This window comes from Oncorhynchus mykiss, chromosome 30, assembly GCF_013265735.2.
Source record: "Oncorhynchus mykiss isolate Arlee chromosome 30, USDA_OmykA_1.1, whole genome shotgun sequence".
Taxonomy (NCBI): Eukaryota; Metazoa; Chordata; class Actinopteri; order Salmoniformes; family Salmonidae; genus Oncorhynchus; species Oncorhynchus mykiss.
The window spans coordinates 19,503,425-19,528,621 of record NC_050570.1 but is presented as its reverse complement, the minus strand read 5'-3'; the positions used below and the strand labels follow the sequence as shown (position 1 = coordinate 19,528,621).

The 25,197-nt window shown below is 45.4% G+C and overlaps 1 protein-coding gene across 3 annotated transcripts in view; it reads right to left on the bottom strand.

The window, feature by feature from the left end:
• LOC110521493 (neurogenic locus notch homolog protein 2) overlaps positions 1-25,197 on the bottom strand; it is a 56,377-nt gene that overhangs the window by 5,182 nt on the left and 25,998 nt on the right. Inside the window, exons 3-33 of one of the 3 annotated variants that reach the window (XM_021599078.2) lie at positions 24,919-25,184; positions 24,181-24,522; positions 18,736-18,858; positions 18,333-18,566; positions 18,022-18,177; positions 17,689-17,886; positions 17,493-17,606; positions 17,282-17,395; positions 16,917-17,150; positions 13,533-13,643; positions 13,232-13,424; positions 12,988-13,133; positions 12,753-12,866; positions 12,517-12,636; positions 12,246-12,398; positions 11,816-12,044; positions 11,367-11,568; positions 11,127-11,280; positions 10,790-10,974; positions 10,557-10,689; positions 10,160-10,411; positions 9,951-10,063; positions 8,774-9,315; positions 7,750-8,103; positions 7,474-7,616; positions 7,048-7,252; positions 6,677-6,758; positions 4,266-4,419; positions 3,835-4,154; positions 2,977-3,124; positions 456-553 (exon numbers count right to left, since the gene is read on the bottom strand). In XM_021599078.2, the coding sequence (XP_021454753.2) occupies positions 456-553; positions 2,977-3,124; positions 3,835-4,154; positions 4,266-4,419; positions 6,677-6,758; positions 7,048-7,252; positions 7,474-7,616; positions 7,750-8,103; positions 8,774-9,315; positions 9,951-10,063; positions 10,160-10,411; positions 10,557-10,689; positions 10,790-10,974; positions 11,127-11,280; positions 11,367-11,568; positions 11,816-12,044; positions 12,246-12,398; positions 12,517-12,636; positions 12,753-12,866; positions 12,988-13,133; positions 13,232-13,424; positions 13,533-13,643; positions 16,917-17,150; positions 17,282-17,395; positions 17,493-17,606; positions 17,689-17,886; positions 18,022-18,177; positions 18,333-18,566; positions 18,736-18,858; positions 24,181-24,522; positions 24,919-25,184 (5,932 nt within the window). The remainder of the gene's footprint in view (positions 1-455; positions 554-2,976; positions 3,125-3,834; positions 4,155-4,265; positions 4,420-6,676; positions 6,759-7,047; positions 7,253-7,473; positions 7,617-7,749; positions 8,104-8,773; positions 9,316-9,950; positions 10,064-10,159; positions 10,412-10,556; positions 10,690-10,789; positions 10,975-11,126; positions 11,281-11,366; positions 11,569-11,815; positions 12,045-12,245; positions 12,399-12,516; positions 12,637-12,752; positions 12,867-12,987; positions 13,134-13,231; positions 13,425-13,532; positions 13,644-16,916; positions 17,151-17,281; positions 17,396-17,492; positions 17,607-17,688; positions 17,887-18,021; positions 18,178-18,332; positions 18,567-18,735; positions 18,859-24,180; positions 24,523-24,918; positions 25,185-25,197) is intronic. The other 2 variants (XM_021599079.2, XM_021599080.2) reach the window with 2 other exon arrangements.

The following is a 25,197-nucleotide window of genomic DNA, read 5'->3' as shown; positions in this document are numbered from 1 at the left end:
GCACTGTCAACGGTGGGACCTTATATAGACAGGTGTGTGCCTTTCCAAATCATGTCCAATCAATTGAATTTATCACAGGTGGACTCCAGTCAAGTTGTAGAAACATCAAGGATGATCAATGGAAACAGAATGCACCTGAGCTCAATTTCGAGTCTCATAGCAAAGGGTCTGAATAATTTAGTAATAAGTTATTTTTGTAATGATTTTTTCCCAAAATATTCTAAAACCCAGTTTTCACTTTGTCATGATGTGGTATTATTGTGTGTAGATTGATGAAGGAAAAAATGTATTCAATAAATTTTAGAATAAGGCTGTAACTTAAAAATATATAGAAAAAGTGAAGGGGTCTGAATACTTTCTGAATGCACTGTAGCTTGACTTAAAGACTACTTTTGAGGTTTGAAAACATGTGCAATACAAGGTAGAAGTGAAATGCAAACTGAGGTAGTACAAACCTTGTTGTCCTGCATGTCTCTGTTGGCTCCATTCTTCAGCAGCACCAGAGTGGCCTCCACATTGTTCACAGCAGCTGCCCAGTGCAGAGCAGATTTACCTGAGAGAGAGAGGAATATGAGTCAAAGACAGACATGCAAATTGCTCTGTTATGGCACAAAACTATTTTGACTGCCCACTTTTTATTTTTTTGAGAAGGTTGGTCCTCAAGTAATGGCATGACCGAAATGCAAATGACAAAACCGCAACAAACTCATGACCCAGCTTTAATGGAATTGTAATGGTAACTGGGCTCCATTGAGAGCAAGATTGAAACCATGGGACTATAAGGTTGACTTTTAGTTTTTTTTTTTTTATAGTTAAAATCACACAATTCATCTTTAGATGGTTCTTCATATGTCTGTGACGTCAAATGTTTGATAGTTAATTTTAAGTGAGAAAAATGAAAAACTAAAAAGTTATCTTGCCACTATAAGGTTCTATCTGCAATCCAATCACAAGCCTGAACAAATAGACAGACCAATCAGCACACGTTCTTGCCATCTTTCTCCATGTATGGGCTAGTCTAGTCAGCAATAATGGCACGTAAGCAAAAAACAAGTAAATGACGTTGTCACATAGTCATTCAGTAATGACAGTCATTTGTCTGATTATCATATTACATTTCTTGATGTATTTGATGTGTCTTGACTGTCTTGGTAAAATAATGCTATTCTATAATGTATCATGTATTCAAATAGCTACAGTTTTCTGTCTAATTCAGAAAGAACCTTGTGGCTGAACCCAGATTGACATGTCATAGCCATAAGGTTCTATTTAGGTTCAATTGCATCCCCCTGAAAAAAACAGATCTTCAAATGTCTCAGGATTTTGATAATCTGCACTTTAGGTACCTATAAAAGGTGAGGACCTTAATGGGTTATGAAAGAAGAATTCACTACAAAACAGTTCTGAAAACAATACTTAATAGGGGGGGCAGGTAGCCTAGTGTTTAGAGAGTTGGGCCAGTAAACGAAAGGTTGCTAGATCAAATCCCTGAGCTGACAAGGTACAAATCTGTTGTTCTGCCCCTGAACAAGGCAGTTAACCCACTGTTCCTAGGCAGTCATTGTAAATAAGAATTTGTTCTTAACTGACTTGCCTAGTTAAATAAAGGTTAAAAAAAATAAAAACATCTCAGAACTATGTTTTGCACAGATGGGACTGTAAGGTTCTAAGGTCTTTCCTAATTATTGCCCTGTATGGCAGTGCTCAATGAGAAAATCACTAAAACAACATTTCCTATTTAAGTATTACTGAACAGTTTGAGTTTATTTTATTTTTACAGGGACAGTGCACATTAATCAACGTTTCAGTAAAAGTGCCGGTTTTAGCCAGCCGGCTAATTTTCGACCGCAGTCCCTGGGCAGGTTATTAAAAACAATTACAATATAGACAATCATTGAGCAGTGAGCACATGCAGAGCAACATAGGACAAGCAAGACGTAGCATACAGACAGAGCAACATAGAACAAAAAGCAGCAAGACAAAATTCATAAAAGCAACAAAGTGTTTCCACACCTCACAAGCTACAGACAACATGGAAAGCGGCAATACACAGCTAGGGACCATGTTCACAAATATGATTGACCTTTAGCCATGTATTCATACATTTTGTGAAAGTATGATAGGTGGTGCAGTTATGTGTGTCTGATGGCAGTGTATTCCAGACATGGGAAGCTCTCACAGAGAAAGCGGATTTACTAGAGGTGCTTTTCCTTAAGGGAACTAACTATACAGTCACCTCTCATGGCGGACCTTGTGGATCTGCTGCCATTTGTTTGGGTTTTCTGTTTAACAAAAATACTGAGTGGAGGGGGAGCCAGGCCATTTAGGATCTTGAATACAAGATGTGTCGGTGTATTGCACAAGATTTTCCCAACTCAGGAGCTCATGCTTTCTGAGGATGTAACAGTGATGATGGCTATTGGGCTTCCTATCAAGCCCTTTGAGAGCCTGTTTGTAGACAGACTGAATAGGTCTTAATGTTGTACAGCAAGCTTGGGCCCAACTAGTCAAGCAGTATGTTAAGTGGGGAAGTATCATAGATTTGAAGTACAGTTTTGCTACCTCTGTAGTCAAACAATTTCGTATAAATCGGAAATTAGCTAGGTTGAATTTGGTTATCTGAATGACCTTTTTCACATGCTTTTTAAAAGAGAGGTTGGAATCAAGTATGATGCCAAGGTACTTCAAATCAGATACCACCTGGAGCTTCTCCCCTGACACAGACATCTGGTTCAGTAGCATCTGTTGCCCTCTTTGTAAAGAACATGCAAACAGTTTTTTTCACATTGAGATGCAAACACGAGTCACTGAGCCACTCTGTAACCTGGACCATTACAGTAGTGAGTTCTTGTGCAGCTTGTTGTTTGCTCTCAACGTAATCTCAGTTTAGAACAAATCTCTAATCCCAATGGGTTACCTGTATAAAACCAACGTAAAATCATACAATATACATGTAAAAACAATGCCAGTGCTCACCGTGGTCGTCGACAGCGTTGATGTCAGCGTGGCAATGTACCAGTTCCTCCACCATGCCTTCCACAGCCAGCCTGGCAGCCAGGATCAGAGGTGTGGTGCCATCATTCATCCTGGCATCCAACTCCGTGGCCCGGTTACGGATCAGGATCTGAGAGGGGAACCGTGTTAAAGGGGCAGTGCAGTCAAACTTTTTTCCCTCTGTCATGTTTTGTACACTCAGTATATATTTAACAGTGGTTTAGATGGTACAATGATTCTCTACACTATACATTTCTTGTTTTGTCACAAACTGAAATTAGGCAAACTATTCGAAATTTAGCAACCAGGATATGGCGAAACGATTTCTGAATATTGCATATTAATGATATTTCCACACTGAAGTTGTAATAACAATGAATTTTAAAACAAAAATGATGAAAATGCCCTTTTATTGTAAGAGCCAAAAATTTTTTTTAAATATAAAAACACCTGGAATTTCAATCTGTTCAGGTGGGATAGAGCTTTTGGCCCACAGAATGACATCACAATCTGATTATTCTGACCAGACCCACCAACGGCTGCACCTATGCCCAGTAAAGTGAAATCCATAGATTAGGGCCTAAATCATTTATTTAAATTGAATGATTTCCTTATATGTAACATAGTAAAAATCTTTGAAATTGTTGCATGTTGCGTTTATATTTTTATTCAGTATATTTCAAGTTATTTTCCATTAAATAAACCCACATTAAACATACAGTGATGATTTCAAAATAACATTTAAAAGACTGCAATAAGATTTTTGAACTGGTGCCCATGTGAGCGCAGTACGAGGAATAGTTTTCAGCTGCTCCAATGAGTATTTTTCTAGCCTCTCACCTGGAACACTCCCTGGGCATCGGCTGCCACAGCAGCGTGGAGAGGGGTGCGACCCATGTTGTCGTGAGCGTTGGCGTCTGCCCCAGCGTCCAGCAGCCTCTTGGCGGCGTCGGCCCGGGCGTAGCGAGCAGCCAGGTGGAGTGCCGTCTCCCCGGTGCGGTCTGTCTGGGCCATGACTGTTGCACCCTGGGTGATGAGGTCTGAGATGGCGTTGGGTCCCGGCTCATCTCCCCCGCTCTCTTCCTCCTCCTCCGCCTGCAGGCCGCAATCAGATGCCCCTCCGTTTCGTAGAGAGGCCAGCATCAGGGGGGTAAAACCATCTGGAAAATATTGTTTGCCATTTGGTCAGTCAAAAAACACACAGCAATCACTTCTCAGTTAGGTATCCTTACACTTGATTGACACCAATCATATTCAATCTTAAACTCTACCTGGTCCTTTGACATTGACATCCAGGCAGTCTGCCTCCAGATCAGTCTGTGGTGGAGTGAGAGAGATGTCAGCAGCCTTGTGGTGCTGCAGGGTCCACTCCCGTCTGTCCACTCCTCCATCCACACCCATGGGCAGCAGGGGCTTGTCCTCAGTCTGGGGGAGAGGGAGGCAAAGGAGGAGAGATTTTTAGACACTGACTCAATGCCATTATGTACAGTGCCTTGCGAAAGTATTCGGCCCCCTTGAACTTTGCGACCTTTTGCCACATTTCAGGCTTCAAACATAAAGATATAAAACTGTATTTTTTGGTGGGACACAATCATGAAGTGGAACGACATTTATTGGATATTTCAAACTTTGTAGCGCCACCTTTTGCTGCGATTACAGCTGTAAGTCGCTTGGGGTATGTCTCTATCAGTTTTGCACATAGAGAGATTTTTTCCCATTCCTCCTTGCAAAACAGCTCGAGCTCAGTGAGGTTGGATGGAGAGCATTTGTGAACAGCAGTTTTCAGTTCTTTCCACAGATTCTCGATTGGATTCAGGTCTGGACTTTGACTTGGCCATTCTAACACCTGGATATGTTTATTTTTGAACCATTCCATTGTAGATTTTGCTTTATGTTTTGGATCATTGTCTTGTTGGAAGACAAATCTCCATCCCAGCCTCAGGTCTTTTGCAGACTCCATCAGGTTTTCTTCCAGAATGGTCCTGTATTTGGCTCCATCCATCTTCCCATCAATTTTAACCATCTTCCCTGTCCCTGCTGAAGAAAAGCAGGCCCAAACCATGATGCTGCCACCACCATGTTTGACAGTGGGGATGTTGTGTTCAGCTGTGTTGCTTTTACGCCAAACATAACGTTTTGCATTGTTGCCAAAAAGTTCAATTTTGGTTTCATCTGACCAGAGCACCTTCTTCCACATGTTTGGTGTGTCTCCCAGGTGGCTTGTGGCAAACTTTAAACGACACTTTTTATGGATATCTTTAAGAAATGGCTTTCTTCTTGCCACTCTTCCATAAAGGCCAGATTTGTGCAATATACGACTGATTGTTGTCCTATGGACAGAGTCTCCCACCTCAGCTGTAGATCTCTGCAGTTCATCCAGAGTGATCATGGGCCTCTTGGCTGCATCTCTGATTAGTCTTCTCCTTGTATGAGCTGAAAGTTTAGAGGGACGGCCAGGTCTTGGTAGATTGGCAGTGGTCTGATACTCCTTCCATTTCAATATTATCGCTTGCACGGTGCTCCTTGGGATGTTTAAAGCTTGGGAAATCTTTTTGTATCCAAATCCGGCTTTAAACTTCTTCACAACAGTATCTCGGGCCTGCCTGGTGTGTTCCTTGTTCTTCATGATGCTCTCTGCGCTTTTAACGGACCTCTGAGACTATCACAGTGCAGGTGCATTTATACGGAGACTTGATTACATTACTTGATTGTATTTATCATCATTAGTCATTTAGGTCAACATTGGATCATTCAGAGATCCTCACTGAACTTCTGGAGAGAGTTTGCTGCACTGAAAGTAAAGGGGCTGAATAATTTTGCACGCCCAATTTTTCAGTTTTTGATTTGTTAAAAAAGTTTGAAATATCCAATAAATGTCGTTTCACTTCATGATTGTGTCCCACTTGTTGTTGATTCTTCACAAAAAAATACAGTTTTATATCTTTATGTTTGAAGCCTGAAATGTGGCAAAAGGTCGCAAAGTTCAAGGGGGCCGAATACTTTCGCAAGGCACTGTATAGTAGGTTGTTCTGCCAATTAGGTGCCTTTAGAGTAGTGTAACTTTGTGGATTTCACCTAATTCTACCTTTCTGTCAAAGACCACATAAAAAAAGTGTTTTCCAATCTCAAGAGGTTAAATAAAACCTAACTCTGGGTAACATGGTTGACGTGTTATGCTCAACTTGCTCAATTTTCCACCACAAAAAGAGTACAACCAGTTCACCTGCTTTTACACTAGGACATTGACTGTTCAATGTCTCTTTTGATTTAAAAAAATAAATAAATGAATATTTTCACCATATGGAAACAAGAGTTCAGTTCACATAAAAAGGTTGACCTTAAAATTAATCACGTATCACATGAAATTAATAATAACCTGTAGAAATGACTATTTTAAAACAACTAAATAACTAGGGCTTAGGGTTAAAAATCTTCTTAGAAGTCAGAGGATGCTTAGAGGGACATGTCAAAATGTCCCGGATTTATTTAATTTTACATATAGTCTATATTAAAAAGGGCACTTCCTTTAATATACAAGGCTTTCAGATTTCAATATTTGTCCAACATTTCTACTTAAAATATCAAAGGGAGGCAAAAGTCACTTATTTCCTGGAACGACTCAGTAGCTGGTGAGCGTTCTGACCCAAAATGGCTGCCAAGAAGGGTTCCTCTTCTCGCTCACCCTTACTTTCTTTGGCGGAGCCTCCTCTTCCATCCACCTCTGGCCTCCATCTATCATCCCTCCATCCTGGGTCTTGAAGTTCCTGCAGGGAGGAGAGGAAAAAGAGGTCAGTGTGTGGCTCAGGAGAATTACACCCTACATGATGGTACACCAGTCAAACATTTGTCTCAGTTCCATTCTGAATCATTCTGAACATACTAGAGTATGGTACAGAATAGAGGTACACATTTGTCTTTATTCCCGGTGTAGTGCAGTAATTTAATAAAACAATAAATATATATTGACCGTATGCAGGCCCTGGTCAAATGTAGTGCACTATACACGGAATAGGGTGCCATTTCAGACGCAACTTCTGTCTTTTCTCCACTCACTTCATGCCGAAGTCGTCCTGGCCCACGGGTTCTCGCCTCTTGTCATCCTTCTTGGCCAGGAAGCCATCGGGGCGCCAGAGGATGCCGTGTTTGCGTTTCCTCTTGGCGGCCAGCACGCCCAGCACCAAGATGAGCAGGATGATGACGGCTGCTCCCACAGCCAGGTAGAGCAGGAAGGGGGGCTTATGGGGTTCCGTAGGGTCACCTGGTGGTGGAGGAGACATGGAACTCTTAAGTAGGTGATGCTATCTGAAATGGGCTCTGCATTCAGAGCATGGAACAGAGTGTCCATTTCTTACCAAAGAACATGATAAGTGGGTTTAATCAGGTCTGTGATCAAAGATAATTGTGTGCTGATGTAACAACCATTAGGGTGTTTTAAAGGTGTCTCAGAAATCACACTGGGAAGAAAGGAGAGGGACTTACTGTTGACAGAGACCACAGGGTAGGGCAGCTCAGATTTCAAGTACTCAGCAGCGATGAAGGATGCAGCCAGCTCTGTGCTGGAGAAGCAGTCCATGGAGCGCTCAGAACACTTACGGTTATCGATCACCAGGTACACCTTAGACCTGCAGCAAACACAAATTCCGTTAGTCTTACTTCCCAACATGGAAGACTATACACACACCTCATCTTATCTTGTAGAGAAAGAGAGAGAGACAGAGAAAGAGGGAGAGACAGGATAAATACACATCTCCTTACCCGACAACCTCCTTGTCTAGCTCCCGTTTGCCTCTAAGCTTCATGGTAGAAGGCTGTCCTTCATTGGCGCCGTCGTGCTCGAGGCCGTAGTACGGATACAACATAGGTTTCTGCTGGTCGTCCATCTTGACACGGAGGTTGGTGTGCAGCAGGGTTCCCAGGGAGCGCAGGAAGCCTCTCATGTCTCCCATTAGCTCCTCAGGCTGCAGTAACACTACGATCACCAGCGTTCCGTCAGCCACCACAGCAGGGGTGTCTCCAGAGCAGTCCAGGCCGTCCCAGCCACATGCCTCCGTGTTACAGCCCTTATCACAGATCTTGTTGGCATAGTGAGCCGCACAGTACTTATCATACCTGTATACAGGACAAGGGAGAGGGTTAGGGAATTCAGAAGACTCTAGAAGTTCCTATGGGTTAATAAACTTTGAAATTTGAATGTAATTAATAAGACATACACACTGAGTGTACAAAACATTAAGAACACCTGCTCTTTCATGACAGATTGGTGAATCCAGGGGAAAGCTATGATCCCTTATTGATGTCACTTGTTAAATCCACTTCAGTCAGTGTAGATGAAAGGGAGGAGACAGGTTAAAAATATATTTTTAAGCTTTAAGACATGGATTGTGTATGTGTGTCATTCAGAGGGTGAATGGGCAAGACAACAAATGGAAGTGCCTTTGAACGGGATATGGTAGTAGGTGCCAGGCGCACCAGTTTGTGTCAAGAACTGCAACACTGCTGGGTTTTTCACGCTCAACAATTTCCTGGGTGTATCAAGAATGGTCCACGACCCAAAGGACATCCAGTCAACTTGACACAACTGTGGGAAGCATTGGAGTCAACATGGGCCAGCATCCCTGTGGAACGCTTTCAACACCTTGCAGATTCCATGCCCCGACGAATTGAGGCCGTTCTGATGGCAAAAGGGGGCGTGCAACTCATAAATGTTCTTAAATGTTTGGTATACTCAGTGTACATGTGTATTTGATGTCTTTATGTTGTTGCACATTCTTGTACCTACTTGCAGTAAGACTGTGCGCTCTCCTGACACTCAAAGCTGTCGAAGAGGCAGCCAGAGTTGTCACACTCGGGGTCACATCGGCCGTTGCGGAACAGCTCCCAGCAGGGCACCGGGGCGGTGCAGTTGACCCATGGCTGGCGCCAATGTAGAGAACAGTCCCCTCCATCCCATTGGCACTCATGGCTGTTGCACTGCGGGTCACACACCTTATCCCCAGAATGCTGCTCACACTCTACGTGGGGGCAGGAGGCGGGGGTGCTGGAAGACGGATCGAAGATGACATTCTCACAGTGCCTGCCTGAGAAGTGGGCTGGGCAGTGACAGCTGTACTGGTAGAGTGGGTCCTTCATACAGGTGCCTCCGTTCAGACAGGGCCGGTTCTGGCAGCTGTGAACGGTCTCGCAGCGGGGCCCACTGAAGCCTGGCTGGCAACGGCAGTGCGGACGACCAACCTGAGACTCCTGGCAATGCCCGCCGTTCTGGCAACGCAGCTTGGCACAGTTGTAGCCCTCCACCTCTCCACAGTTGAAGCCAGTGAAGCCCTGAGGGGTCGGGACAGAGTGGGCATCAGACATGTGAACAGACTGGCTAGACAGATACCTGTGGTCTCCGTTTTACATCTCTAACATGCATTACTGCAGTTGACTAGTCAGAAAAGCTGGGAGAATCTACTAAGTTCGGTATCTTCCTAGAACACTGCTGTTCTCAGTCATACCTGACCTGTGTTGTTTCACCCTCTGAAGCAAGCGTGACAATAAGGAGAAGGAAGTGGTTAGTGGTTTGGAAAACAAGCCAGCAGGTCAGCGTTTCCCAAACTCGGTCCTCGGAAACCCAATGGGTGCACATTTTGGTTTTTGCCTTAACACTACATAGTTGATTCAAATGATCAAAGCTTGATGATGAGTTGATTACTTAAATCAGCTGTGTAGTGCTAGGGCAAAAACCAAAACATGCACCGTGTTTGGAAACCCTGCAGTAGGAAAAAAAACTCACTCCATATCTACATTAGAGGTAAATACATTTTATACAACACAATGCAATTTCTATGCAGTTGTAAATCCATTCAAAACAAAGAGAGAAAGATCAGCAAGCTGGCACACGGAGTACTTAGTAACACAGCAGTCTGGCAGTTGGAAAACGAACATTGAAAAGGGTAGAGTAACGTTATATGACTTACTGGTTGACAGATGCATGTGTATCCATGCACTGAGCTCATGTTCATGGAGCAGGTGCCACTGTTATGGCACGGCTTCGACTGGCACAGGTCCACCATGGACTCACAGCGGCGTCCTAGGACAACAGACAGACATGTCATGTTATACAGCATGAATGTGGGGTAAGCTAGGTAACTTGATACTGTCTAACATATACAGAGGGGCACTCTACCTGTGTAGCCCAAGCGACAGCGGCACTGGTAGTCATTGGCCAGTTGTACACAGTCCAGGCTGCCAGGAGACTGGCAGGGACCAGAGAGACACTCGTTGACGTCCCCCTCACAGTGTTCCCCAGCAAAGCCAGGGGGGCAGGAGCAGGTGTAGCGTCCCACCCCGTCTACACACTGGCCCCCATTCAGACAGCGAAGCTCCCAGGAGCCAGGCTTGGGAGCACAGTCGTCCACATTCACCTCACACTGAACACCTACAGAGAGGGGGAGAAGAGAGAGAGAGGAGAGTGGGAGTGAAGACCATCAGTTCAGAGGTCAGAATTATAGTTGTACATTACGCAAAACCAATGGGCCAGAAAGAGATAGATAAAGGAAGAGAATCTTCCGGTATCTGCTTACCATTAGTGCCAGGTGGGCAGGCGCAGGAAAAGCGGTTTATGAGGTTGATGCAGGTTCCTCCGTGGTGACAAGGATTAGAGTGACACTCATCCACATCATATTCACAGTTCACCCCCTGGTAGCCAGCCTTGCACTGGAACAGAAAAATACATTTTTAGATGTTTCCCCGGGTGCAGTACAGTCAGTGGAATACTTAGATCCCACACGCAGACACACATTCATACACAACTTACCATACACTCATATGTGCCCTGGTAGTCCATGCAGGTGGCCCCGTTGCGGCAGGGGTTGGAAAGGCACTCATCCACCATCTCGTTACAGTAGCTGCCCGTGTAACCAGGCAAGCACTGACACTGGTGGGCATTACCCACGTTCACGCAGCGACCCGAGTGCTTGCACACTAACTCCACTTGGATACCTGGCCGAGACAAAGACACACACAAAGACACGTTAACCAGAGACGCATTATGCGTAATATATCTTCATCAAATGGTCATTATCTTTACCTATATAAGTTTCATATTTCACTGGTGACAGAATGAAGAAATGGTACTATAGAGGCCTGCTCACCGTTCCGAGCAGCATAGTCCTGACAGGACATGTTGGGGACATCACAGTACATGCCAGTCCACCCCACAGGACAGTGACACAACCAGGTGGTCTCTGACTGGGAACAAGACCCTCCATTTTGGCACAGTGGCTGGCTACACAGGTTCACAAAGTTCTGCAAGGAGAGAAAAGTGAGTATAAAATGTTAGCATTGATTTTAAAATGAAGAACTAGGCAAGAACCATACTACACACACTCTACCTGGCAGTTCTGTCCATTGTAGCCCACAGGGCAGGTGCAGCGGTAGGAGCCCAGGCCGTCAGTGCAGGTTCCTCCATGCTTGCAGGGCTGAGAGTCACACTCATTCTGCTCATACTCACAGAAGGTGCCGTAGAAGCCAGGACGACAACGACACGAGAAGGTGTTGATGTCATCAACACAGGTCCCGTTATTCAGACAGGAACTAGAGGAAGGGAGAAACAAATTGAGAAAGAGATGTAGTCAAGCATGATGAAAAGTCGAACATATGTAGGTAGATAGGAATTCCTTGTGCGTTGCAAAGGAAATTCATTTTCAATACATGTTCTATACATCTAAATGCGTCCCAATCCACATATCAAAAAGGAAACTCATTGAAGAATAATTCTGAGTGCGTCTCAACGTTAAACCCTTTACAATATTGACTATAGTTACAGTCCTTTTTAACCCACCTCTCAGTGCATTCTGGGATGTTGTGTTCACAGAGGATTCCATCAAAACCTGGCCGGCACACACAGACAAAGCTGTTGACGTAGTCCCGGCACACAGCTCCATTCTGACACGGCTGACTGGCACACTCGTCCACTTCTGCCTCACACCGCTCACCATCAAACCCTTGCCGGCAGTCACAGGAGAACCCTCCCACTTCGTCCACACAGGAACCGCCGTTCAGACACGGGTCTGAGAGGGAGACGGAGGGAGAGAGACATAAAAAGAAAGGGTTGGAGTCGGACAAGAAGTTTAAAAGACCCAGAATAGTAACTAACTACTGAGATGAGAGTGTACAAGGTGCTCATGGAGAGTACCCAATATGCAGCAGTATACGTGTTGATACAAATTAAGTCAAACATTTAAGTAAAAGAGAAATGTGTGATAACTCACGGGGGGAGCAGTCATCGATGTTGGTCTGGCAGTTGAGACCGCTGTAGCCTGGTCGACACTTGCACACGTAGCTTCCCTGGCTGTTGATGCAACGGGCCCTGTTCTGACATGGGTTCTTCCTGCACTCATCCACATCCTCAGTGCAGCGGGGGCCTATTCACAAACATTCCATTGCAATTAACATCAACGCAATGACTGAATGGTAGAAAATGTCCCCCAACACACAGACACACACAAACAAACCTTTTCTCTCTTTCTATGAATTACTCACCTTGCCAGCCACTGGGACATCGACAGGTGTAAAAGGTGTAGTCTGGGGTTGGCTGACACACACCTCCCCTCTCACATGGATGAGACGCACAGGGAACCAACTCCTCCTCACAGTGTTTTCCTGTGGACACACATAGCAATATTGGTAATATCCCAAATGGCCACGGTACAAATCAACTCAGCTCCAACAGAGGGAATGTATCCTGGATAGTACAGTAGTGTGACTGGTGTTGTTACCGGAGTATGGAGGATCACACAGGCAGCTGTAGGTGTTGACTCCATCCACACAGGTACCATGGTTCTCACACGGGCTTGATGCACACTCCTCCATGTTGAACTCGCAGTTCACACCTGAGGGGAGAGGGATGTTAACTAAAATGGTGAACAGAAAAACACGTGTATCTGTTAGGTACTGCAGTTTAATGGGATCATCTGTATATTAATAAAGGATAAATTAAACCCCGATTCAGACCTGTGAATCCGGGGCGACACTGGCAAGAGTATCCGTTGAGTCTGTCCACACAGGTGCTGCTATACTGGCAGGGGCTGGACTGGCACTCATCCTTCTCCTGGTCACAGTGCTGCCCCACCCAGCCAGAATCACACTCACAGTTGTACCTACATAGAGACCAGGGGAGGGGTAGGAATATTATTTTACATGAAGTACGTAACTCAAGAAAGAGATAGATAGAGAGATAAGGTGAGGAGAAGCGTACCCGCTCTGCTGCTCTACACAGTCTCCGTGTACACAGGGCTGGGGGGCACAGTGGTTGGTGCCAGAGTGGCACAAGGGGCCGTGGGTGCCAGGGGGACACTGGCAGATGAAGCCGTTTACCTTGTCCACACACGTACCCCCACTCATACACGGGCTGGAGTTACACTCATGGATGTCCACATCACATTTTGCACCTGTGAGAGAAGGAATTCAGAAAGTAAATTAATTCACTGGAAAAAAATCAGGCTGTCATTAACATGGAAATGCTTCTGATTAGATGAGAGGGAGAAGTGTGTGTTTACCTGTGTATCCTGGAGCACAGACACACTTGTATTCATTGATCCCGTCCTGGCACTCTCCGTATTCACAGGGGTTACTGGCACAGTCGTCAACATTGAACTCGCAGTTCACCCCTGAGAAGAAAACCATTTAGTCTTGAGTCTAATGTAAGAAATGAAGGATGCATTTTGAAGTTACTTGAATAAGGCTCTCCATTACACAAGGTAGATGCAGTTCTAATGGCCTCCATCAGGGGGAGCTGTGGACTAGCTGATCATGCTTAACAGGTGTGTTCCAAAGAGAGCTGAGCGAGTGAAAGTGTGTGTGACCTAAGCTAGCTAACTGGATGGCTGACTGGCTGTATGTGTCTGTAAAGCACCAGTGCTCTGGCCGCACTAATCCCCCCCAGGCCACGGCAGCGTGCTGGGCACAGCAGGGCAGAGATCAGACGACCCTTATGACTGTTCCACTCCTGTCTGAGTGCATTGTGCTGAGAGCTGCAGGAAGCCCCTTCCACACCACAGAACACAACAGAACGGAGTAGGAACTGCTGGTGTTTCAGGTTCAGAGCAGCACAGCACAGTGCTTTGGGGCTGAGAGCACCTTCTGAGCAGCAGTGTAAGTTGGGGCTACATGACACCAATGAAGTCATGGTCTACTAAAGTTTACAAACTATAGTTTGGTCATGGTCAAGACAGACCAGAGTTTTACACATAAGTGTTTTCCCTGGGACTTTTTTCAGCAGCGGTGGCTAAGGTAATGGGGTTGGGGATACCCCACCAGGAGATTGTTTTGGTAGAATGACTGCGAGGCCACTTCTGGTGACAATTTAAAACGTATGAACTTAAAGGTGTGCTCTGCTGCTCCTCTCTCCCTTCTCTGTGCCCAGGGGTGTCACACTCATTTTGCAGCACGGGTCACATTCGGGTATTCACTGAGGTCCGGAAGCCCAAGAGGTCTTCAACCTTTTCTTACCCAGGGAACCCTCCCAGGCAAACCGGCGACCCAGGGAACCCCATCATAGAATAAGTTAACAGGTCTTGTCTTATTATCAGGTGAATGATAATGGAAAGGGGAAGTGATCAACATTTAAAAATGAATAGATTTGGTAGATTGTTTTGATGTCCATACGTAATTGGAAGAGGAAGTGTAAACTAACAGAGCCAATAAGGTAAAAAGGTAACTAAACACATTTTCACTAAGATCAGCTATTTAGCTGGTTAATCAAAGGTTAGACATACATTTTTGCCAACACATGGCTTGGTCAGGAGAGCTAACCAGCAGTGTTATAAAATGTTATTTGTCAAATGCGCCTAATACAGTGGGTGTAGACTTTACTCCAGTGATCCAGTCAAATACTCCAGTGAATGTAATTTGTTGAGAAAAAAAGTAATTAGAAATAAAATATATTTTCTACTGTATGTAATTACGTTTGTTTTTCTATTGTTGCTAGAGATATTTATAGAACATTTTAAATAAACACGTTTTTCACATCAACAACATTTTTTTGTTTTGTTATGCAGACCCCCATGCATTGCAGACCGCCGGTTGAATGCACCTGCTCTATACATCACTTTTGGCATTTTTGACACTCCCTGACTGTCTAGCTTTTGTTTTCGATGACTGTTAGCAAACAGGTCAGAGTGAAGGAACTATAAATGTAAGTACACTACATTACCAAACGTATGTGGACACCTGCTCATTGAACATCTCATTGGACCATTCATATGGAGTTGGTCCACCCTTTAGCTGCCCAAACAGCCTCCACTCTTCTGGGAAGGCTTTCCACTGGAACATTGCCTCGGGGACTTGCTTCCATTCAGCCACTAGAGCATTAATGAGGTCGGACACTGATGTTGGGTGATTAGGCCTGGCTCGCAGTCGGTGTTCCAATTCAGTCCAAATGTGTTGGGTGGGGTTGAGGTCAGGGCTCTGTGCAAGCCAATCAAGTTCTTCCACACCGATCTCAACAAACCATTTCTGTATAGACCTCGCTTTGTGCATGGGAGCATTGTCATGCTGAAACAGGAAAGGGCCTTCCCCAAACTGTAGCCCCAAAGTTGGAAGCACAGAATCGAATAGAATGTCATTGTATGGTATAGCGTTAAGATGCCCCTTTTAAAAAGATGCCCCTTCACGGTGCCTTCCGGGTGGCGCAGCGGTTAGGGGCGCTGCAGCTGTGCCACCAGAGACTCTGGGTTTGCGCCCAGTAACCGGCCGCGACCGGGAGGTCCGTGGGGTGACGCACAATTGGCATAGGGTCGTCTGGGTTAGGGAGGGATTGGCCGGTAGGGATATCCTTGTCTTATCGCGCACCAGCGACTCCTGTGGCGGGCCGTGCGCAGTGCACGCTAACCAAGGTTGCCAGGTGCACAGTGTTTCCTCCGACACATTGGTGCGGCTGGCTTCCGGGTTGGATGCGCGCTGTGTTAAGAAGCAGTGCGGCTTGGTTGGGTTGTGTATCGGAGGACGCATGACTTTCAACCTTCGTCTCTCCGGAGCCCGTATGGGAGTTGTAGCGATGAAACAAGATAGTAGCTACCATGAAATTGGGGAGAAAAAAGGGGGTAAAATTCAACAACAAAAAAATGTTTTGGAACTAAGGGGCGATTACACTAAGGGGCCTAGCCCGAACCATGTAAAACAGCCATTATTCCTCATCCAACCTTTACAGTTGGCAGTAAACTCAGATTTGTCCATCGGACTGCCATCCACTGCTCCAGAGTCCAATGGCGGCGAGCTTTACACCACTCTGGCTGACGCTTGGCAATGTGCATGGTGATCTTAGGCAAGTGTGCGGCTGTGCGTCCATGGAAACCCATTTCATGAAATTCCTGACGAACAGTTCTTATGCTGACGTTGCAGTTTGGAACAGTTTGGACAGACAATTTCTACGTGAGCTTGTGTGGCCTACCACTTCGCAGTTGAGTAGTTGTTGCTCCTAGACATTTCCACTTCACAATAACAGCACTTAAAGTTGACCGGGGCAGCTCTTGCAGGGCAAAAATTTGATGAGCTGACTTGTTGGGAAGGTGGCATCCTATAACATGCCACATTGAAAGTCACTGAGCTCTTCAGTAAGGCCATTCTTGTACCAATGTTTGTCTTTGGAGATGGCATAGCTTTGTGTTAGATTTTATACACCTGTCAGCAATGGGTGTCACTGAAATAGCCAAATCCACTCATTTTAAGGGGTGTCCACATACTTTTGTATATAGTCATTTCAATGCCATTCGAGATCGTTTTCCCCCTATTATTTTACTTAATATTTTTGGGAGAGGCAATGGTTTAGCAGATGTAAGTTTATTTTTCTGTTTGTCCAAACATTCTCTTGTTGCCTTCCTCTTATTACAAAGTTTTTGTTCAATAAAATGAAAATAGTCCACCCATTCTGTGTCTCTGCTCACCCGAGGTGCCAGGCAGACAGTTGCACTGGTACTTGTTGACCAGGTCGATGCAGCGTCCACGGTTCTGGCAGGGGTTGCTGTGGCACTCCATGAACTGGACGTTGCAGATAGAGCCGGTGTAGCCCGGGTCACAGTCACAGGAGAAGGTTGCGATGCCGTCACGACAAACCCCGTGGTGACAGGGCTCTGGGTCACAGTCATCTATGTTCTCATTACACAACGGCCCCGAGAAGCCTGGCGAGAGAAACCAAACATTGAGTAACAGTTAAAGATTCCTTGTATTAATGCTTTAGTTTAGACATCATGTTTAAAAACGCGAGAAAGGTACGTTAATTAAAGTTGAGATAGTGAAGGCGGTCTAGTACCTTCAGCACATTCACACTCGTAGCCGTTGGGACGGTCGATACACTTAGCCCCGTTGAGACATGGTGTGCTGGAACACTCGTCAATGTCGATCTGACACATCTCCCCACTGAATCCTAAAGGCCAGGGACGGAACCCAGCTTCAAATACTGTAGATACAAACCTTCTGAAACACTATGACAAATTAATTTGATTAAAAAAAGGCAGACGAACCTAGAGGGCACTGGCAGACGTAGCGTTTGACTTGATCCAGACAGGTCCCTTGGTTCAGACATGGAGAGCTGGCACACTCGTTGATGTCAATCTCACAGTGTGTTCCCTCAAATCCTTGAAACAGAGAGAGAATATTACACAACAGTACTATGTGTGTGTAATTATAAAGAGATAGGGAATCACTGATCACACACACCTTCCATACAGATGCAGCTGTAGTCTCCTATGCGGTCCAGACAGGTGCCGTCATTCTGGCAGGGGCTGGACGCACACTCATTGATGTCTGTCTCACAGCGCGGCCCACCATAACCTCTCGCACAGTTACATGTGAACGAGCCATCTGTGTTCACACACGATCCTCCATGCTCACAGGGGTTTGGACCTGAGGGGAAGCCTGAGAGAGGTTAGATACACATAACTATAAAGGAGTAACGAAAGTACCAAAGGGAAAGGAAGGATTTTTCTTAAAGAATAAGTCAAATTACAAAAGCACTCTAGGTATCATGTGTTCTGATCTGTCCCTCCTCACCTATGATGCACTCATTGATGTCGTCATTGCAGGTGCTTCCTATGTAGCCTGGGGCACAGTTGCAGTTGAACATGCCGTTGATGGGGTTGGTGTCGCACTGCGCCCCGTCCCGGCACGGGCTACTAATGCAGGCATCGTTCACGTGGCAGAGCAAACCTGGTAGGGAATACTCAACAGTCAGTCAGCCTGTGTGTTTTCTGTGCTTATAGATAAACCCTGGGGATTAATACACTCTGTTTCTATTTATCCATCAGTCTGTCCATAAGAGATATCTGTATATATCTATACTATAGACAGGCTTTGTCCCACACCTGTTTTTCCATAGGGGCAGACACAAAGGAAGGATGCCACACGGTCAATACAGGTGGAGCCATTGGTGCAGGCAGCCGTAGCACAGTCATCTATGTTCTCAGAGCAGTCCAGGCCACTCCAGCCGTTGACACATACACAGGTGTAGCTGCCCTGGATGTTGCTGCAGGTCCCCCCGTTCTGACATGTGTTGGGCTGCAGGCGACACTCATCCACATCCTCAGTACAGAACTGACCTGTAGGGGGAAAACAGTTGAACATTCCAGACGAAAAAAACTCCCCCAATTTGGACACAGAGAGAAACCACAGACAAACAAAGAAACACAGACACTGAACGAAAAACTGAAACAAAGAAGTAAAGCCAACCAGACAGACACAAAACCATGGACTATTCTTTATCCTTACCAGTCCATTCTGGGGGGCATTGGCAGTTGTAAGTATTGACACCGTCCATGCAGGTCCCTCCATTTCGGCATTGATGGTCGGGGCAGTCGTCAATGTTGTTCTCACAGTTAGTACCATTGAAGCCTGCGATGAGAGAGACAAAGACAGATATGATACTTAGGCTAATTACACTACACGAAAGCCGAACCATGAAAAACAGCCACAGACTATTTTTCAGTTGGCACCAATGTTCCCTCTTAGCTGCAGGCTGGGACACTGTGAAGTCCATGGAGAACAAGAGCACCTCCTCCCAGCTGCCCACTGCACTGAGGCTAGGTAACACGGTGACCACCGATAAATCCATGATTATCGAAAACTTCAACAAGCATTTCTCAACGGCTGGCCATGCCTTCCTCCTGGCTACTCCAACCTCGGCCTCGGCCTCCCCCCACACACACAGCTACTCGCCCGTTCTCCTTTACCCAAATCTAGATAGCAGATGTTCTGAAAGAGCTGCAAAACCTGGACCCGTACAAATCAGCTGGGCTTGACAATCTGGACCCTCTATTTCTGAAACTATCCGACGCCATTGTCGCAACCCCTATTACCAGCCTGTTCAACCTCTCTTTCATATCGTCTGAGATCCCCAAGGATTGGAAAGCTGCCGCAGTCATCCCCCTCTTCAAAGGGGGAGACACCCTGGACCCAAACTGTTACAGACCTATATCCATCCTGCCCTGCCTATCTAAGATCTTCGAAAGCCAAGTTAACAAACAGGTCACTGACCATCTCGAATCCCACCGTACCTTCTCCGCTGTGCAATCTGGTTTCCGAGCCGGTCACGGGTGCACCTCAGCCACGCTCAAGGTACTAAGCGATATCATAACCGCCATCGATAAAAGACAGTACTGTGCAGCCGTCTTCATCGACCTTGCCAAGGCGTTCGACTCTGTCAATCACCATATTCTTATCGGCAGACTCAGTAGCCTCGGTTTTTCTGATGACTGCATTGCCTGGTTCAACAACTACTTTGCAGACAGAGTTCAGTGTGTCAAATCGGAGGGCATGCTGTCCGGTCCTCTGGCAGTCTCTATGGGGGTGCCACAGGGTTAAATTCTCGGGCCGACTCTTTTCTCTGTATATATCAATGATGTTGCGCTTGCTGCGGGCGATTCCCTGATCCACCTCTACGCAGACGACACCATTCTGTATACTTCCGGCCCGTCCTTGGACACTGTGCTATCTAACCTCCAAACAAGCTTCAATGCCATACAACACTCCTTCCGTGGCCTCCAACTGCTCTTAAAACGCTAGTAAAACCAAATGCATGCTTTTCAACCGTTCGCTGCCTGCACCCGCACGCCCGACTAGCATCACCACCCTTGATGTTTCCGACCTAGAATATGTGGACATCTATAAGTACCTAGGTGTCTGGCTAGACTGTAAACTCTCCTTCCAGACTCATATCAAACATCTCCAATCTAAAATTAAAAATCTAGAGTCGGCTTTCTATTCCGCAACAAAGCCTCCTTCACTCACGCCGCCAAACTTACCCTAGTAAAACCGACTATCCTACCGATCCTCGACTTCGGCGATGTCATCTACAAAATAGCTTCCAACACTCTACTCAGCAAACTGGATGCAGTTCATCACAGTGCCATCCGTTTTGTTACTAAAGCACCTTATACCACCCACCACTGCGACCTGTATGCTCTAGTCGGCTGGCCCTCGCTACATATTCGTCGCCAGACCCACTGGCTCCAGGTCATCTACAAGTCCATGCTAGGTAAAGCTCCGCCTTATCTCAGTTCACGGATGGCAACACCCACCCGTAGCACGCGCTCCAGCAGGTGTATCTCACTGATCATCCCTAAAGCCAACACCTCATTTGGCCGCCTTTCGTTCCAGTTCTCTGCTGCCTGTGACTGGAACGAATTGCAAAAATCGCTGAAGTTGGAGACTTTTATCTCCCTCACCAACTTCAAACATCTGCTATCTGAGCAGCTAACCGATCGCTGCAGCTGTACATAGTCTATCGGTAAATAGCCCACATAATTTTACCTACCTCTTCCCCATACTGTTTTTATTTATTTACGCTTTTATATCTCCAAAGCATTCCTAGTCGATCGCCAAACATTTCTGTAAATAACCCATCGATAAAGCCTTGTGCACTCTAGACCTACCTCTCGCCAATCGGATTGCTCAGGTTACCATGTCTGCAGTAATGTAGCAGGTATAAGAAATCTACAGCAAAGTTGATACTGTGAGATTTCAAAATGTTTAAAACCATGACTAGAGAGAAACTGTCAACGAATACAGCAAAGAGCTGCTGTTTTTATGACTTCATGTTTAAGTTCTTACTGAGCACTGTCAACTAGAGGTGGTCCAATTAATTAGGGCTGATTCAAGAATTCAGAATTTTAGGGATTCCACCCTTTCGATAAATGATAGGTTTCCAGATTTGACCATATTAATGACCCATGGCTCATATTTCTGTGTGTTTATTATATTATAATTAAGTCTATGATTTGATATTTGAGAGTGCAGTCTGACTGAGCAGTGGTAGACAGCAGCAGACCCGTAACCGTTCATTCAAACAGCACTTTACTGCGTTTGCCAGCAGCTCTTTGCAATGCTTGAAGCACAGCTCTGTTTATGACTTCAAGCCTATCAACTCCCGAGATTAAGCAGGCAATACTATAGCGCCTATAAGAACATACAATAGTCAAAGGTATACGAAATACAAATGGTATAGAGAGAAATAGTCCTGTAATAACTACAACCTAAAACTTGTTCTGAGCAAGGAACTTAAAAGTTAGATTTTTTACATGGCACATATTGCACTTACTTTCTTCTCCAACACCTTGTTTTTGCATTATTTAATGTTTATGTTTCATTATTTATTTGAGACTAAATTGATTTTATTTATGTATTATATTAAGTTAATATAAAAGTGTTCCTTCAGTATTGTTTTAATTGTCATTATATATAGAAAATTGTCCGGTTAACCGGTATCGTCTTTTTTGGTCCTCAAATAATCGGTATCGGCGCTGAAAAATCATAATCAGTCGACCTCTACTGTCAACACTTTGTATTCAAGACTTTTATAAGCCAAAAAATGCACATTCTTCCCATTTCCACTCAGCGCTACAACAAGCACTGCAGCAGTAATGAATGAGTATGAAAGTGTAAATCGATAGGCTTGCGTTCTAGTTGTTATTAGCAGCTTGGGTCTTTTTTCATCTTTAGGAATATTTCACTTTCTTTGTTCATAAAAGTACCATGAACTTGTCCATGCAGAAATAATGAGGTGTGACTGGAGTTGTCATCATCCGCTGGAGATTGGTGTCCCTTTTTGGTGAGAGTCAGTGGAGAAAAGAGAGAGGAGACTGACCGACCATCAGATGCAGGCATCATCAGCCCAGTAAAATGAAAAGCAAATGATTTAAAACGCTCACTCAGTTGTGCCTCACAAGTAATACAACAACGTATTTATTACTAGTGTGATCATATAGAATACCTCAAATTTTGAAATATATATATTTTTAAATGGTCCGTACAGGGCAATTCAAGCAAAGCCAGAATGCAGTGATAATGTATTGGGTCTATAGCTTACTGCACAAACATCATTGCTACAGAACTGTTTTTAATTTGTTAATGATGCACAGGCGTACATTTTTTATGTTAAAAACAAATCTGAGCAGTAGACCTAGGCTTGCATTTTGACTCAGAAAGTGATCTCGACTCAGAAAAGGTTGGTGACCAGTAGAGCTTTCCCTGTTAACACTATCAACATTTCCCTTTACTGTGGCAAATGGGATCGAATCAGCGTAATTAGTCACTTTTAATGCAACTATCCTAACAAAGCTAAAAGCTTGCGCTCAACAGACCTGAAATTTGCCCAGTGCCAAACATTTTGAGGGAACATTGGTTGGCACTATGCATTCGGGCAGATAGCATTCTCCTGGAATTCTCCGGACTGCCAGATGGTGAAGCGTGATTCATCACTCCTGCCTATGTGAGTCCACGTACGCACATAGGCAGGAGCTGCTTTCAGGAACTAAACTGGCTGCCTGTTGAGGCTAGGGTGTCCCAGATTAGACTAGGTTTGGTTTACAGGAGTATTTATGGTCCTGCGCCCAGATATTTAAGTGATTACTTTCCTTGTGTTAGGGATGCACACAATCACAGCACCAGATCAGGTGTTGCTGATGTGTGCTTATACAGGTTCAGGAGGAATGCTGGGAAAGGTAATTTCTTGTATACTGGAGCCTCAGAATGGAATGAGTTGCCACTGCCTATAAAAACAACGTCCTCTCTGGGCAGCTTTTAAAATAAAGAAAAAATATGTTTGATGTCCTCTGTGCCCATATGAATAACCCCTATGATGTAACTGGAATGATGAGATAGATGTTCTTCTTTTATGTTTTTGTTTTATTATTTCACTGCCATACTGTGTTCGATCTTGTATAGCCATCTTGTCTCAAGAGGACCACAATGGAAATTAGTCCCAGACTTTATTGTGTGTTATCCTCGATGATTTTATTCATGTGCATGTATGGCTTTTAAGTTGTTTTTTTTTAAATGGTCGAATTAATAAACTAAAAACACGTTTCCACTGCTCCAGAGTCCAACAGCAGCGAGCCTTACACCACTCCAACCGACACTTGCCATTGCACATGGTGCTCTTAGGCTTGTGTGCGGCTGCTCGGCCATGGAAACCCATTTCATGAAGCTCCTGACGAACAGTTCTTACGCTGACGTTGCTTCCAGAGGCAGTTTGGAACTCGGTAGTGAGTGTTGCAACCAAGGACAGAGGAATTTTACGCGCTCCGCACTTCAGCACTCGCTGGTCCCGTTCTGTGAGCTTGTGTGACCTACCACTTCTCGGCTGAGCCGATGTTGCTCCTAGACGTTTCAATTTCACAATAACAGTGCTTGTTGCCTGGGGCAGCTCCAGCAGGGCAGAAATTTTACAAACTGACTTGCTGGAAAGGTAGCATCCTATGACGGTGCCACATTGAAAGTCACTGAGCTCTTCAGTACGGGCCATTCTACTGCCAATGTTTGTCTATGGAGATTGCATGGCGGTGTGCTCGATTTTATACACCTGTCAGCAATGGGTGAATCCACAAATTTGAAAGGGTCTCCACATACTTTTGTATATATAGTGTATTTCACTACTATCAATCTTGCTGGCAATCTGTCATATAATGTATCATTTACATAGTGATGACAAGTTATATTGTAAACAGATAACATGAGCTAGGGTTGACAGTTGATTGTTGTGCCCACAAAGAGCCATTGGGAACAGTAGAGATTTAATACATATAGTGTCTAGTGTTATAGCGCCAGTAGGATTCTAGTGCTTGGACCTCAATCAAACATTGATTGCAACAAGCAACAAGCTGCTCTCACTAGGCCTTTCTCCATCTTTCTTTCTCTCTCTCTCTCTCTCTCTCTTACCTGGCAGGCAGTGGCACCAGTAGCTGGTCTCAGAGGTTGGGCGACACGTGCCCCCGTTGAGGCAGGGCGAGGGGGAGCAGGGGATGTAGGGGGTCTCACATTGGCGGCCAGTGAACCCGGGGGCGCAGTTACACCTGTAGGAGCCGGGGGTGTTGACACACGCCCCTTGGTTCTGACACACCGGGGCAGAAGCAGCACACTCGTCAGTGTCGTTGAGGCAGCGAGGACCCCAGTAACCTGGAGGACAGGTACAGCTGAACTTGCCCCCAGACAGAGAGCTGCAGGTGCCTCCATTAGCACAGGGTCCTGACAGACAGCTGTCCTCACGATTACAGCGCATGCCTGGACACACAGGGAGAGAGGTAGTGGAAAAAGAGATGAGTGAGCCAAGGTTATATAACAGAGAAATAGGAAATAATGGTGAAGGGGATCAACTAAATCAGAGGTGTAGGGGGCTGCCTTAATCGACGTCCACGTTATCGGTGCCTGGGGAGCAGGCAAACGCTCTTAACAGCTAGGCTACAGTGCCTCATGTCCTTGGTTACTTATCATGGCCATAACATACAAAACAGACTTCTGATCAATGCAAAAGCTAAGGACTGTCCTGAATACATGCACCAAACAAATGACAACATAGTGGAAAGAATGGATTTGGACTAGTGAACTGCACAGCACTTAGCACGTATCAGGAGCGCTTGTACAGTATTAAGCAACAGTTTGAGTCAGAGAGAAGCTGACCTGTCCACCCGTGGGCACACTGGCACTTGTACTTGTCGAGGGAGAGCAGGGTGCAGACTCCTTGTTTGGCACATGGGTTGTTGGGGTAGCAGGTGGAGTTCTGGGGGGTCTGGCAGTGCTGCCCAGTGTAGCCCAGGGGACAGGAGCAGGTAGGGCTGCCCGGGATGCCCGACACAGCCACAGAGCAATTCCCCCCATTCAGACAGTAACCAGGGTGACACGGGTCTTTGTGATGGCAGTAATCACCCAGGAAACCTGCGGCACACCTATAGACAAAGG